At 43.4% G+C, this 13,432-nt stretch overlaps 1 protein-coding gene across 13 annotated transcripts; it reads right to left on the bottom strand.

Annotated features, from left to right (window-relative positions):
• Window positions 1-2,328: 2,328 nt before the first annotated feature.
• On the bottom strand, window positions 2,329-13,019 carry rffl (ring finger and FYVE-like domain containing E3 ubiquitin protein ligase). Of its 13 annotated transcripts, none has more exons than XR_006011623.1 (11): window positions 12,786-13,017; window positions 11,173-11,252; window positions 10,910-11,087; window positions 8,849-9,046; window positions 8,521-8,775; window positions 8,242-8,446; window positions 3,912-3,935; window positions 3,598-3,797; window positions 3,405-3,523; window positions 3,310-3,366; window positions 2,329-3,250 (listed from the first exon to the last, which is right to left on the bottom strand). XR_006011623.1 is itself a non-coding variant. In XM_041995329.1 (9 exons), the coding sequence occupies exons 2-8, from the start codon at window positions 11,181-11,183 to the stop codon at window positions 3,610-3,612; spliced, it is 1,059 nt and encodes a 352-aa protein (XP_041851263.1). In that variant the 5' UTR covers window positions 11,184-11,252; window positions 12,786-13,019; the 3' UTR covers window positions 2,329-2,753; window positions 3,598-3,609. The 13 variants fall into 13 exon arrangements, 4 of the variants coding, with proteins under 4 accessions (XP_041851263.1, XP_041851265.1, XP_041851262.1 ...); XR_006011625.1 differs by having other exon boundaries at window positions 2,329-3,212; XR_006011618.1 differs by having other exon boundaries at window positions 2,329-3,193; window positions 3,232-3,523.
• Between the last annotated feature and the right edge of the window lie 413 nt (window positions 13,020-13,432).

Genomic DNA, 13,432 nt, shown 5'->3' with positions numbered 1-13,432 from the left:
TGGGTCCAATAGAAACCTCTGACTGTAACCAAAGAGGTGATGATGTCACCGACTGACTCACCTGAGCAGCTTTGAATCATGAGATGAGGTCATGTGTTACAACTACTGCTTGTTCTTTAGAAGACTTCAGCTCATCTTTAATTCAGAACAAATAAACTATAAGCTGGTTAATCCAGGAGAAAATAATTAAACCCACAACTGGCTGAACACGAGGAGGAGATCCGGTTCAGGTAAATTTAAGATGTCACACACAGACCAAACACACATAAAACAAACACTTTACTCCACAAAATACCAAATTTATTTCCAGAGACGTTTAGTTTTCTATAAAGCTACAAAAACTTTAATGTGTTATTCGTTCATAAAAAAAATCCAAAAAGTTGGAACAGGAGCTACAAAAGGCTGGAAAAGTACCTGGAAAAGTACCTGGAACAAACCGGGAACACCTGGAGGAGCTCTGGACAACTCCAGCGTCTCAGCTGTGTGGAGGAACTGAAGGATCCTGGACTAACGCGAGCCTCTGGCTTTGATGGCTTTTCTGCCAGAGGTGATGGTAAGTAAATAAAGTGGATCCACAGTGGATTTTTCTCAGCATGTATGTTATGTATGTTATGTAGGTTATGTATGTTATGTATGTTATGTAGGTTATGTATGTTATGTATGTTATGTAGGTTATGCATGTTATGTATGTTATGTAGGATATGTATGTTATGTATGTTATGTAGGTTATGTATGTTATGTAGGTTATGTATGTTATGCAGGTTATGTATGTTATGTAGGTTATGTATGTTATGCATGTTATGTAGGATATGTATGTTATGTATGTTATGTAGGTTATGTATGTTATGTATGTTATGTAGGTTATGTACGTTATGTATGTTATGTAGGATATGTATGTTATGTATGTTATGTAGGTTATGTATGTTATGTAGGTTATGTATGTTATGCAGGTTATGTATGTTATGTAGGTTATGTATGTTATGCATGTTATGTAGGATATGTATGTTATGTATGTTATGCAGGATATGTACGATATGTAGGTTATGTAGGATATGTATGCTATGAAGGTTATGTATGTTATGTATGTTATGTAGGCTATGTAGGATATGTATGTTATGTAGGTTATGTATGTTATGTAGGTTATGTAGGCTATGTATGTTATGTATGTCATGCAGGTTATGTAGGATATGTATGTTATGTAAGCTATGTATGTTATGTAGTATATGTATGTTATGTATGCTATGTAGGTTATGTATGTTATGTAGGATATGTATGTTATGTATGTTATGCAGGTTATGTATGTTATGTATGTTATGTATGTTATGTAGGTTATGTAGGTTGTGTAGGTTATGGATTATTGATTTGGTGCATTTACAGTTTGTTTGCTTCCATGTGGTGCCAGGTCTTATTTTTCACCGCTGTGGTGTATGACAGAATATCAAGAAGACCTTTTCACTGTTTTCCTTTATAGAAGTCATCCCTCCGTTGTCTCCTTTACATTTATCTTTTGCTCAGGTTGAGGGGAAAATTTTAGATTAAGGTCTCAGTTTTCTTATTTTTCTAAATTAGCAAACATGAAAATATTCCCGACAACCACTTCGCTCCAACCAGCAGCGGTTGGGACGTCTTTTCCTGCAGAGGCGAAGACATGAGCTGTGCTACGCAGCCGTTCCTCGTGCTGCTGCTGGTGGCTGTGTTGGGACTGAACGAAGGCTCTATTTGTATGTGAGCTTATTATTTAGCATAAATGAACCTTAAGGCCGTTTCTGTCAGGGTTTGGGATTTTGGCAGTTGCTTGTATTTGGCTTTTTTCTGCTGTAATGGCAGCAGCAACTCTGCAACTAACCCTAAGCACTAAGCACATAACTCAGTACCAGGACCACATAAAACCATGTAGATGGACACGTTTGTATTTAATTATATTATACAGCAATTTCACATTAACTAAAGAAATACTTAAAACACTTTGTTATGTTTTTGAGAATCAAGGTGGTCAAACTGTCATGGCTGCTGCTCTGCTGGGCTCAGCAGCGTTTTGAGATCCAGCCTTGTTCTATGTTCCAGATTTCCTGTTATCAGCCCTGTCACGTCCTCAGATTACGTTCATATATATAAATATATATATATATATGTGTACATATACTGTGTGTATATATACACATTTACATATATATACACTGAATACTTTCATGTTCCTAAACTCATCGTTGGACAAGTCTGATTAAATAAAGTTATTTACAGATAAATTAACAGCTGATTCCTGTCGGCCATCAGTTTTAGATTCAGGATGAAGGATCAGGGAGTCCAGAACACAGAACCGGAACCAGGTCCAGTTTCAATCACTTTTATTCAACATGATTCACTCAGAAAACGTTAAAATATTTCACATATTTCAGGAAAAAAACACATCAACAATTCAATCAGCTGATCGGATTCCCAAACCGCAGCTCCAGACCCTCACAGGGTCAGTACGGGAGAACTGGTTCAGAGTCCAGGTTGAAGCTCCGCCCACTTTTCTCTCCACCTGCACAGAACCAAAACCTGCTCCACCATGACCCCATCCAAAAGATCCAGTCCACCATGACCACGAGAGGAACAAGCTTCACATCCTGATCCAGTCCCTGACCCAGAACCTTATCTGGATCTTGACCTGGTTCCTGATCCGGTCCCTGACCCGGATCTTGTTTTGGTCCTAGATCTGTTCCCCGATCTGGATCCAATCCCTGATCCAGATTTGGCTCCTGATCTGGTCCCTGATCAGGATCAAAGTTCAGTCTGAACATCAGCTGATCCAAACAGAGAAAAATCTGATCTGATCCCAGAACCGGGTTAAACCTTTGATGATGTTTATACACACACACACACACACACACACACACACCTGCTGGTAAAGATGATTTTGTTGATTAGAAAGAACTGAAATATCTGAACTAGAACCAGAACCAGAACCTGGGTTCTGATTGGCAGCAGCTTTGTTTGGTTTAATCCTGAAGCTGCTGAAACGGACCAGACTTGAGAAGGCGGTTCTGATTCCAAAAGAACTGGAATCTGTTCTGGTTCTGATGTAGGACCCACTCAGAGGTCCTGGTTCTGGATCTCATGTTCGGTGTTGAGTCTCAGCACTAGAAGGCACGTTTGTGTTTGGAGGTTCGGCCAGATTCTGCAGGAGGTTCAGAGGTGCTGGGCCCAGAACCTGGAATCTAGTTCAGAACCTGGAATCTGGTTCAGAACCTGGAATCTAGTTCAGAACCTGGAATCTGAGCCCAGAACCTGGAATCTGGTTCAGAACCTGAAATCTGGGCCCAGAACCTGGAGTCTAGTTCAGAACCTGGAGGCTGGGTCTAGAACCTAGAACTGGTTCAGAACCTGGAGGCTGGGTCTAGAACCTAGAACTGGTTCAGAACCAGTCAGTACTGGTGATTTAATTGGAAGCAGAAAAACAGACAGGAGGTAAAAACGTTGAGTCTCTGCAGAAGTTCCCTTTAGAAAAATCTGGTTTGAGTTGTTGCCATGGAGATGGTCCCTGCAGAGGAAGAGGAAGCTGAGATGATGGTTCTGACGGGTCAAACCGGGTCTGGCTGAGGGGCGGTGGTTTACCTGGGTCCAGGTTCAGGACCGGAACACGTGCACGGCCCGGATCACGTACTGCCGGCAGATCGGACACTCGTTCATCCGCTTCCCGCATTTAGTGCAGGTGATCATGTGACCACATTCCAGCAGGACGCAGTCGATCGGAGAGTCCATGCAGATCCGACACAGGTGCTCCTCCAGACCGGAAACTGGGCCGCCGCCAGGATCTGAGGAGGACCAGAACCAGGTCAGAGAGACCACATCAGCTCATAGAGACCAGATCAGAACTTTGGTTCTGGTAGGTGAAAAGTTCAGAACCAAGAGAACCAAGACGAGCTCACCTGCAGTGTTCAGAGAGTTGGCAGCTGAAACAGAGAACACATGACATCATCAGTAAACACGTGACATCACCAGTAAATGTGTGACATCATCATTAAGCATGTGACATCATCCATGATGACAGAGCAGAGGTTTTGGGTCACTTCCTGTTTCCAGGATGCTGGTCTGGGATCAGGTTTCTGGATGTTTGTCATATGACGGATAAACCTGAACCAGGATCCAGGAGGACATTCGGATTATAAACAGGTCACACTGACAAGTAAACAACATGTTTACCTCCATCATTTCACAGCTGATGATACAAAAACAGCTGAATTACTGTGAAAGAACCAGAACCAGAATTACAGCAATATGTCAGTCAGCTGATTTCATCAGTTCTGGTCAAACTGATGAAGAGACAGATGATGAAGATTTAGATTTTCTGTTAGATCTGTAAGCTGCTCATAAATACAAACAGGAAAAGGCCTCATCTGGTAAAACTCTGCCCCCTTGTGGTGAAAGTTCTACAATTTCTGAACTAAATTACTCATTACTGCCGGCAATGAGAACGAAGCTTTGACACCGGTCGTACAGGGACCGGACAGCTTGTACAAGCGGGTCCGGCACTCCATACTCCCGGAGTACCCCCCTCAGGAGTCCCCAGGGTACACGGTCAAATGCCTTCTCCAAATCCACAAAGCACATGTAGATTGGTTGGGCAAACTTCCATGCCCCCTCAAAGACCCCAAAGAGGGTGTAGAGCTGGTCCACTGTTCCACGACCAGGACGAAAACCACACTGCTCCTCCTCAATCCGAGGTTTGACTATCCGACGGACCGTCCTCTCCAGCACCCCTGAATAGACCTTACCAGGGAGGCTAAGAAGTGTGATCCCCCTGTAGTTGGAGCACACACTCTGGTCCCCCTTTTTGAAGAGGGGACCACCACCCCAGTCTGTCAGTCCAGGGGAACTGTCCCCGATGTCCACACGATGCTGCAGAGGCATGTCAGCCAAAACAGCCCTACAGCATCCAAAGCCTTAAGGAACTCTGGGCGGACCTCATCCACCCCCGGGGCCTTACCACCGAGGAGCTTTTTACCACCTCAGCGACCTCAGCCCCAGAGATAGAAGAACCAGCACCAGCTACCCCAGACTCGGCTTCCTCATCGGAAGACATGTTGGTGGGATTGAGGAGGTCTTCGAAGTATTCCCTCCACCACCTCACAACGTCCCAAGTCGAGGTCAGCAGCCCCCCATTCTCACTGTAAACAGTATTGACGGAGCACTGCTTTCCCCTCCTGAGCCGCCGCATGGTGGTCCAGAATCTCCTTGAAGCCGTCTGGAAGTCATTCTACATGGCCTCTAAAACTCCTCCCATGTTTTTGCCTTAGCGACCGCCGAAGCTGCGCTCCGCTTAGCCCGCAGATACCCATCAGCTGCCTCTGGAGTCCCACAGGCCAAAAAGTTGTTCGTTATGGACAGTCCATGACAAGTACAGAAGTCCAACAACAAAATAACCCCTCAGGTTCAGATTAGGGGGGCCGTTCCTCCCAGTCACGCCCCTCCAGGTCTCGCTGTCATTGCCCACGTGAGCATTGAAATCCCCCAGCAGAACGAGGGAGTCCCCGGAAGGAGTGCTCTCCAACACCCCCTCCAAGGACTCCAAAAAGGGTGGGTACTCTGAACTGCTATTTGGTGCATAAGCACAAACAACAGTCAGGACCCGTCCCCCCACCTGAAGGCGGAGGGAGGCTACCCTTTCATCCACTGGGGTAAACCCCAACGTACAGGCGCCAGGTTGAGGGGCAATGAGCATGCCCACACCTGCTCGGCGCCTCTCACCGGGAGCAACTCCAGAATGGAAAAGGGTCCAGCCCCTCTCAAGGACAGTGTTTCCAGAGCCCAAGCCGTGCGTCGAGGTGAGTCCAACTATATCTAGCCGGAACCGCTCAACCTCGCGCACCAGCTCAAGCTCCTTCCCCGCCAGAGAGGTGACATTCCACGTCCCTAGAGCTAGCTTTTGCATCCGAGGATCAGACCGCCAGGGTCCCCGCCGCCGGCAGCCGCCCAGCTCACACTGCACCCGACCCCTATGGCCCCTCCTGCAGGTGGTGAGCCCACGGGAGGGAGGCCCATGTCACCCTTTCGGGCTGAGCAATTATTATTAATAATAATAAAAACATTATTATTATTAATTATTATTCATTTATGTTATTATTTATAAAATTATGTTGAAACCAAACGAAGAAGAGAAAACTGATAATTAATCAATGTCAGCTGTTAATCAGCTGGATCACAGTAGAGTGCCTCTAGAGAGAGAGTGGCGCCATCTCCGTTCACTGCAATGGTTTAGTTTTTTCACAACAATGGTGGCGTATGGAGCCCCTCAAAAGTTCCCGGAAGTTAGCAAAAGCTAAGCGACGGTCAATGTATTTTAATGGAGCAGATTGTCGGAGCTACACTTCTTCAAGGTAAGATGTTTTAATAGTCATATTTCCATATCAGTTGTGCATCTAAATCAACTTGACAGGAGTAATTAAATATGTTGATGGATTGTCACCGTCTAGATTAATATATTTAGAGATTATAAACCGATAAAAGTTTATGCTAGCACACTGATAGCAGCAGATGCCACAGGCTGATGAATGTAAATTCTGTTCGTCAATATAAATTGATCCAACGCCGTTGATAGCGAGGTTAATGTGTAGGGAGAGCGATTGTAGTTACATTTTTATTTAATTTTAATGTATTTATAAGGCTGTGGAATTATGGACAAAGATATGAAGATGATTCTGTATGTGGGCCAGGCCAATAATTACACCGTTCATTTTACATAATAACTAGAAAGTGAGCTGTTTTGTCGAATAGTACAGCCCATACAATTATACAATATTAGGGCTGTCATTTGATATTGCAGGGTGAAAAGTTCAGTCATATATATTTACTATATATTATACTATTATATATTAATTATGTTGTATTATTAGTTCTGGGGTTGCCTGACGTTAACTGGGATACTGTTCTTCTTCACCTTCCTGGTTTGGCCACTTTTAAGTGTTGTTTCCTGTCTTTTTTTCTACAATTCTGCAACCTCAACCATATAAATCTCCCTGTGATGTGTTTAATTTAAAAATAAACTTCCCAATGAGATGGTCTTTGAAAATGTGTAAATGCATTGTTTTAATATGATTACTACACATATTTTTTGTTTTTACAGTCCCTGATGGTGGTCAGATGTATCCTGCTGACTTTGGCCATCCATATTTTCCTTCTGTCCCTGTCTTTGGGGAAGCCATACATACGCACGCCTTTCTCTGAGCGATTGGAGCATCCCCATGCAGCACAGCATACCATGGTGAAGACTGTATTCAAGGATAGCAGAGAAAAGAAATGGCTAGATATGCTGATCTAGTCGAGTTTTATTGTAAAGGAATTCTTTTAGGTATTAAATGCATTTGGAAAACAAAGGGTGTTTGTCTGATTTATTATGTATATGTAGGGAGTAAGTCTTGGGATAGTTAACAAATAGTGATAGAAAGCCATGTATTTTCCATGAATTGAAATCAAAATTTTATTTATTTGCCATGGATTTTCTGTAAGAACACATTATATTGTGAGTCCAGACTTGTGTAGTTATCAGTCTGCCTCAGTCAAAATAAGTCTTAAGACTTAAAAGCAATTCACACAAGTAGATACTAATAAGTAAGAATAGATAACCCATTTATTTTAAATGAATTGGGATCTAAATTTTATTTATTGGATATAGATTTCCTGTAAGAACAGTTATCATTATGCTGTGAGCCTAGATTTATTGTGTAGTCACTTTGTAAATCATTGTCGTCACCTGTTGGTATGCCTCAGTCTGAAAGATAAAGTTAAAAAAACAGAAAATATTACGATTTACATGATGTTGATGTCATACAGGTTTAGTAAACTTAACATGATTCATATCAATGAACACAACTATAAAAATATTGCAGAGCAAAGCCTTCATTGATCATTATTTACCGATTATCGTAGTTTTCTTATTATTTTGTATTGGCCGCCAAGCACTTCCTGAACTTTTGGAGGCTACATGGACCACGTGATCGGCAAGCGTTTTGAGCTTCCGGTGGCGCCACTCTCTCTCTAGAGGCACACTAGATCACAGTGATGATGATGATGACATCACGCATGAAGACCACGAGTTTTCTGTGATCAGCTGGTGCATCAGCTGATTTGTGGCGTCTCAGTGAGACAAACAGGTAAATGTTTGTTTGTTCCAGATGTTCCTGTAAACACCCTCGGCTCACTGTGAAGAGGAAGTGATGCTGTACTGGACTTCTGAGACTGGGACCTTGAGGTCTGACTCACCCAGCAGGTTCTGCTGGTCCTGGTAGAGCCGTGTCACCCTCTCCATCAGCTCCCACTTCTCACAGCAGCCTTTGAAGTTGACAAAGTTCCGGGCCAGGATCTCCTTCAGCTGCCGGACGCTGAGCGCCTCGATGTCCTCCACGCAGCTCAGGTCCGACAGGGACGCCCGGCGGCCCGACACCGGGACCTCCTCAGGGTCCCACACCTGGACCAGGAGGAGACTAACATCAGTCACCAGGACAAGAACCACAGGGTCTGGTGCTGGTTCTGGTCCGTTACCTGCTCTTCATCCTGCAGCTCCTCCTCAGTGGGTGTCGTCTCTGTGTCTGAGGACAGGGCTTCCGGCTCCTCAGCTGGCTGGTCTGGGGCGATGGACATGGGGGACGGTGCGGGGGGGTCGGGGGTGGGGATCCGAGCCGTCACATCAGGAGGGACAGAGGTCGTCGCTGAAGGGGGGTCAGTGATGGGGATGTCAGGGGCAGAGCTGCTGGAGGGGGAGGTCTGCTGACCCAGAACCAGCTCCACCAGTTCCTCCTGCAGACCACAAAGTCCACGTTTAACAACGACAATATAAACATCTCTGATTGGTCGACTGAGGACACGTCACCTTCTCTCTGCACAGGTGGGTGGACACCTCGTGCAGGTGCAGGTAATCTCTGAGCTCCTTCACTTTCAGCTTCATTAACTCCGCCCTCTCCATCAGGTTACCATAGAAACGCTGACAGGTGTGACACAAGCGGGGACGGAACCCCAACTGGGCGGAGCAACGGCTGCAGTAGTTCTTCTTACAGTCCACACACACATGCTGGGGACAGGTGGGACAGAGACAGATGGACAGGTGAGACAAAGAAGGAGAGACAGGTTGGACAGAGGCAGATGGGACAGGTGAGACGGAGACAGGTGAGACAGAGACAGGTGGGGCAGTGTAAACAAAAAATTAACACCAGCCTTGAAGGGTTGAACTCTGTTGCCGTGGCAACACCACAACACCAAACAGACTGGACTAGGGCTGTGGCTATTGGTTATTTTAATAATCGATTAATTTGCCACTGTAATCGATCGATTAATCGATTAATTGGATAAGTTTTTTGTTTTCCTTTGAAGATCTTGTGACTGAAATGCAGCTGAGCTGTAATTGTACTGAAGTCAGTAACAGATACATATTTATATACTGTAATAATGGTTATGTGCAGCTGTTGCTCTACATTCTGACTTTAACAATGGCAACGAAAACCAGTAATGTCATCACCTGGTAACAAAATATAACACGCTGAACATTAATTAAAATAAATATAGGGAGCAAATCAAATAAATACTGTCTGACAGTGAGCGCTAGCTCGGTCTGACGGTGAACGCTAGCTCGGTCTGACGGTGAACGCTAGCTCGGTCTGACGGTGAACGCTAGCTCGGTCTGACGGTGAGCGCTAGCTCGGTCTGACGGTGAACGCTAGCTCGGTCTGACGGTGAACGCTAGCTCGGTCTGATGGTGAACGCTAGCTCGGTCTGACGGTGAGCGCTAGCTCGGTCTGACGGTGAATGCTAGCTTGTTCTGACGGTGAGCGCTAGCTCGGTCTGACGGTGAACGCTAGCTCGGTCTGATGGTGAACGCTAGCTCGGTCTGACGGTGAACGCTTGCTCGGTCTGATGGTGAACGCTAGCTCGGTCTGACGGTGAGCGCTAGCTCGGTCTGACGGTGAATGCTAGCTTGTTCTGACGGTGAGCGCTAGCTCGGTCTGACGGTGAACGCTAGCTCGGTCTGACCGTACAGTCTTTTAGTTTGGTTGGAGTCTGAAACGATCCCACTCTTGGCACTTTCTGGTGCTTTTTCTGGCTGTTTTTTCTCCTTCGCTCTGTAGCTTCTCTCCTTGCTCTTCTCATTAGGGCTGCAACTAATGACTATTCTGACAGTCGATTAGTCATCGACTATTAAAACGACTAGTTGACCACTCAGATTATGTATCTCATAATTATTAAACGGCTCTTATTTCACTTTCAGCTTTGAAATCTTGCGTGAGGTTATGTAAGTCCGACGTTCCTCGTCTTTAAGTGTTCAAGCATTGCAGACGTACTTCCGTAGTACGCAAGGTCCGCTTTACAAACCTCACATGTATTTAATGTATTTTATAAGTTTAACGTGAAGTTGTCCCAGACTTTTCACGTCCTCTGCTGCTGTTTTGTTCCCTGGTCGGTCACCATATTTTTCTACTGGCAGACTTTATTGCGTATGTGCAACTCTAAGCAGAGATAGAGAAGAAGACGACGTCTCACGCTGTAGGTTTTCTTTTTTCCTTTTGCTGGCAATAGTCGACGCGTAAATTTGTTGTTGACTATTTTTATTGTCGACAACAACTTCCTGTTGTTATCAGCAAACAAGTACGCTTCTCATTTACCGGCAGGCAATACCGGAAGTTGGATCTACAGACTGGAAGTGATGTGTTAAATGTAACTTTTTATTTTATTTTCATGGTTAAATGAAGCATTGATTACTGGGATTTTAATCTACTATTTGTTGTAACTGATTAAATGGAATAACAGGATTATAAGTTTCAGGCCTAGACTGGACATGACTTCCTGTTTATCAGTGTGTCCAGCAGGGAGCTGCTGAATTAAGCGGAAGTAGGTCAGATGGCAGCAGGTGGGCGGGGCTACACACAGTGGGCAGGGTTACCTTCTTGGCAGGTGTATCAAACGACCCTCCACAGGCCTTACAGGTGTGTCCAGGTGGTGGAGACGGCTGGCTGCTGAAGGCCGAGTTGGTGTAGGCCTGATTCTGCCTGTCTGTGTCACCTGATCCGTCCACATCACCTGAGTCCAAACACAGCCAATCACAGCAGGACGAGAACATGCTGAGGACACACAGGGACATCAGATCAGATGGATTATTATTTACTGAACAGAAACTAAAGATCTGAAAAAAACCCTGACTTTTACTTTCTGTTCATGACTCGCAGAGATTAGCTGATCATCTGAGGACGGAGGAACTGGACTTAAACAGTCCTGATCCAGTAAACCTGAGACATTAGACAAGGGTGTTTTCAATTCATTCTTTGGTTTTAGTTCACTGTAGAGCCACACAAAACTATAATAAAAACAACTATAATAATAATAATAATAATAAATGTAACATCAGAATAAATCTGTTTTATAACAAGTATTAATTTTTTTAACAGCTCATATTTAGGTTAAGTCAAATAAGTTACTAAAATATACATTAGCATATCTATTTAATGCTAATTAACTTATATGATCTCATGTACACAGTTTTTATTCCCTATAAACATAAATATTCATGATGCAGAAGCTGCCGACGCCATTCTAATGTTCTACACTGTAGATGGAGGATCTTCAGTCTGAGGAACATTTTTCTGAAATCGTTCCACAGTTTTAGATCCAGTTTGTCTCAGATTGGTGAAGCTCTGTCCATCTTTCCATCTGAGAGACTCTGCCTCTCTGAAATGCTCCTTTTATACCAGTCATGTTACTGACCTGTTGCCAGGTAACCTGGTTAGTTGTCAAATGCTCCTCCAGGTGTTTCTGGTTTGTACCAGGTACTTTTCCAGCCTTTTGTTGCTCCTGTTCCAACTTTTTCCATCAGATTCACTATCAGCTCGTATTTTCATGTCATGGTGAAACAAATCCGTTTCATCCTCTGATATGTTGGTTATCTTCTACTGAGAATGAATTATGACTGATGAGATTTGGAAATCATTGCTTTCATTTTTTTTTTTACATTTTAGACCCAACTTTTCATAGAGTTGTGGTTTTAAATTTTAAATCACAAAAAAACAACAACAACAACAACAAAAAGAAGAAACTATTTTCTGTTGCTGACTCATAATAAAGACTTATTCTGAAAATAAATCAGTTTAATCTGCTTTTACAAGGTTCTGCAGATCTGGGTTTCAGCAGAGTTGAGATTTTATTTTGCTCCGTCTACACAAACCACTGAAAGCGAAACCGCATTTTAAAATTCCAACATTTAAATTCGTTGCAACTAATCTGACATTTACTAAATATTACAGTTCAGAGAATTAGTTTGGGCATATTGGTAAAGTCCTCTGGTAAATTCGGCGTTGTTTTACAGGAGGTTCAAATATTATGTAGTAAAAAAAAAACAACCTGAAAATAAAGTTTAAACTAACGAAGCCAACATAGTAGTTTAAATGGGATTAAAATGACCATTTGCCAAAAATAAGTATATCTGCCGAATAATTCAATCTGAACAGATAACTCATAATTAATTAATATTTATGTTTAATATGTATGTTTTTTTTCCACAAATGACTCATGAAACTTTAAATCCTACAATATTTAAAAGGAATCCAGCGGGCAGCGCCTGGAAAGTACCTGCGCTGCTAGCAGGCTGCTAGCAAAGCTAACGTCGGGCTAGTTAGTGAAGTTTAAAAACACCGAAGAAGAAGAAAATAAACATAAAACAAAAAAGAAGACAAGCGCGACCACACTTAGACCAGGTTAAACTATCCCAGTTAACAGTCTGACCCAGAACTAATCGGCACAGTTAACGACATAACAAGTCGTCCTACCTGTTAGTGACAGAACTGCCACCGCTAGCAGTCTGCTAAGTCGCCGACGAACCCAAGCAGCTAGTTAACTAACACTAACTAGCAGGTTAAACCGCCAGCTGACAGCTAGTCAGCATGACGAGCTCACGATGAGGCGGAACTGCAGACATGAGACACCAGGAGGAGGGTTAGTGAAGACCAGAACCCAGCCAGGAAGACTTGAATCATACTAAACACAACAAACACACTCCAAACACACACACAACAAACACACACCAAACACACACACACACACGCGCACACAGCAATACAAACCACACACAGGTTAGCAGGAGGAAAAGCAGGAAATAAAAATCTGTAAACTTTTACTCTACTTTTCTTTATTGTTCTCTTTCCTCAGCGAACACAGTTCAACCTGATAATAAATCCATAAATCAATAAATCTCTCATCAGGTTTCATTAATTATTCTGTGACTCACATTTAACTCCAAAAATCTGATCAAACGTTTTGGTTTCAGTCTTTTTGTCAATTTTTTTCTTTCTTTCTGTTTTTCTTTCATTTCTTTTAAAGTCTGTTTTTAAAGCACTTATTGTTCCTGGACGGCTGTGATGCTCAAAGTTTTATGTAAAACACTTTGAATTGTCTTTTACATGAAAGGTGCTATACA

The sequence above is a fragment of the Melanotaenia boesemani genome, chromosome 9 (assembly GCF_017639745.1).
Source record: "Melanotaenia boesemani isolate fMelBoe1 chromosome 9, fMelBoe1.pri, whole genome shotgun sequence".
Lineage (NCBI taxonomy): Eukaryota > Metazoa > Chordata > Actinopteri > Atheriniformes > Melanotaeniidae > Melanotaenia > Melanotaenia boesemani.
This window is presented reverse-complemented; position numbering and strand designations above follow the sequence as displayed.

What these genes read in the sequence shown, in the direction of transcription:
- rffl (XM_041995329.1), bottom strand. An exon ending in CCCACCTGTGCAGAGAGAAG is followed by an intron (nt 8,776 to 8,848) that starts GTGACGTGTCCT and finishes TGTGGTCTGCAG; the next exon opens with GAGGAACTGGTGGAGCTGGT. An exon ending in CAACTCTCTGAACACTGCAG is followed by an intron (nt 3,798 to 3,911) that starts GTGAGCTCGTCT and finishes GGTCCTCCTCAG; the next exon opens with ATCCTGGCGGCGGCCCAGTT.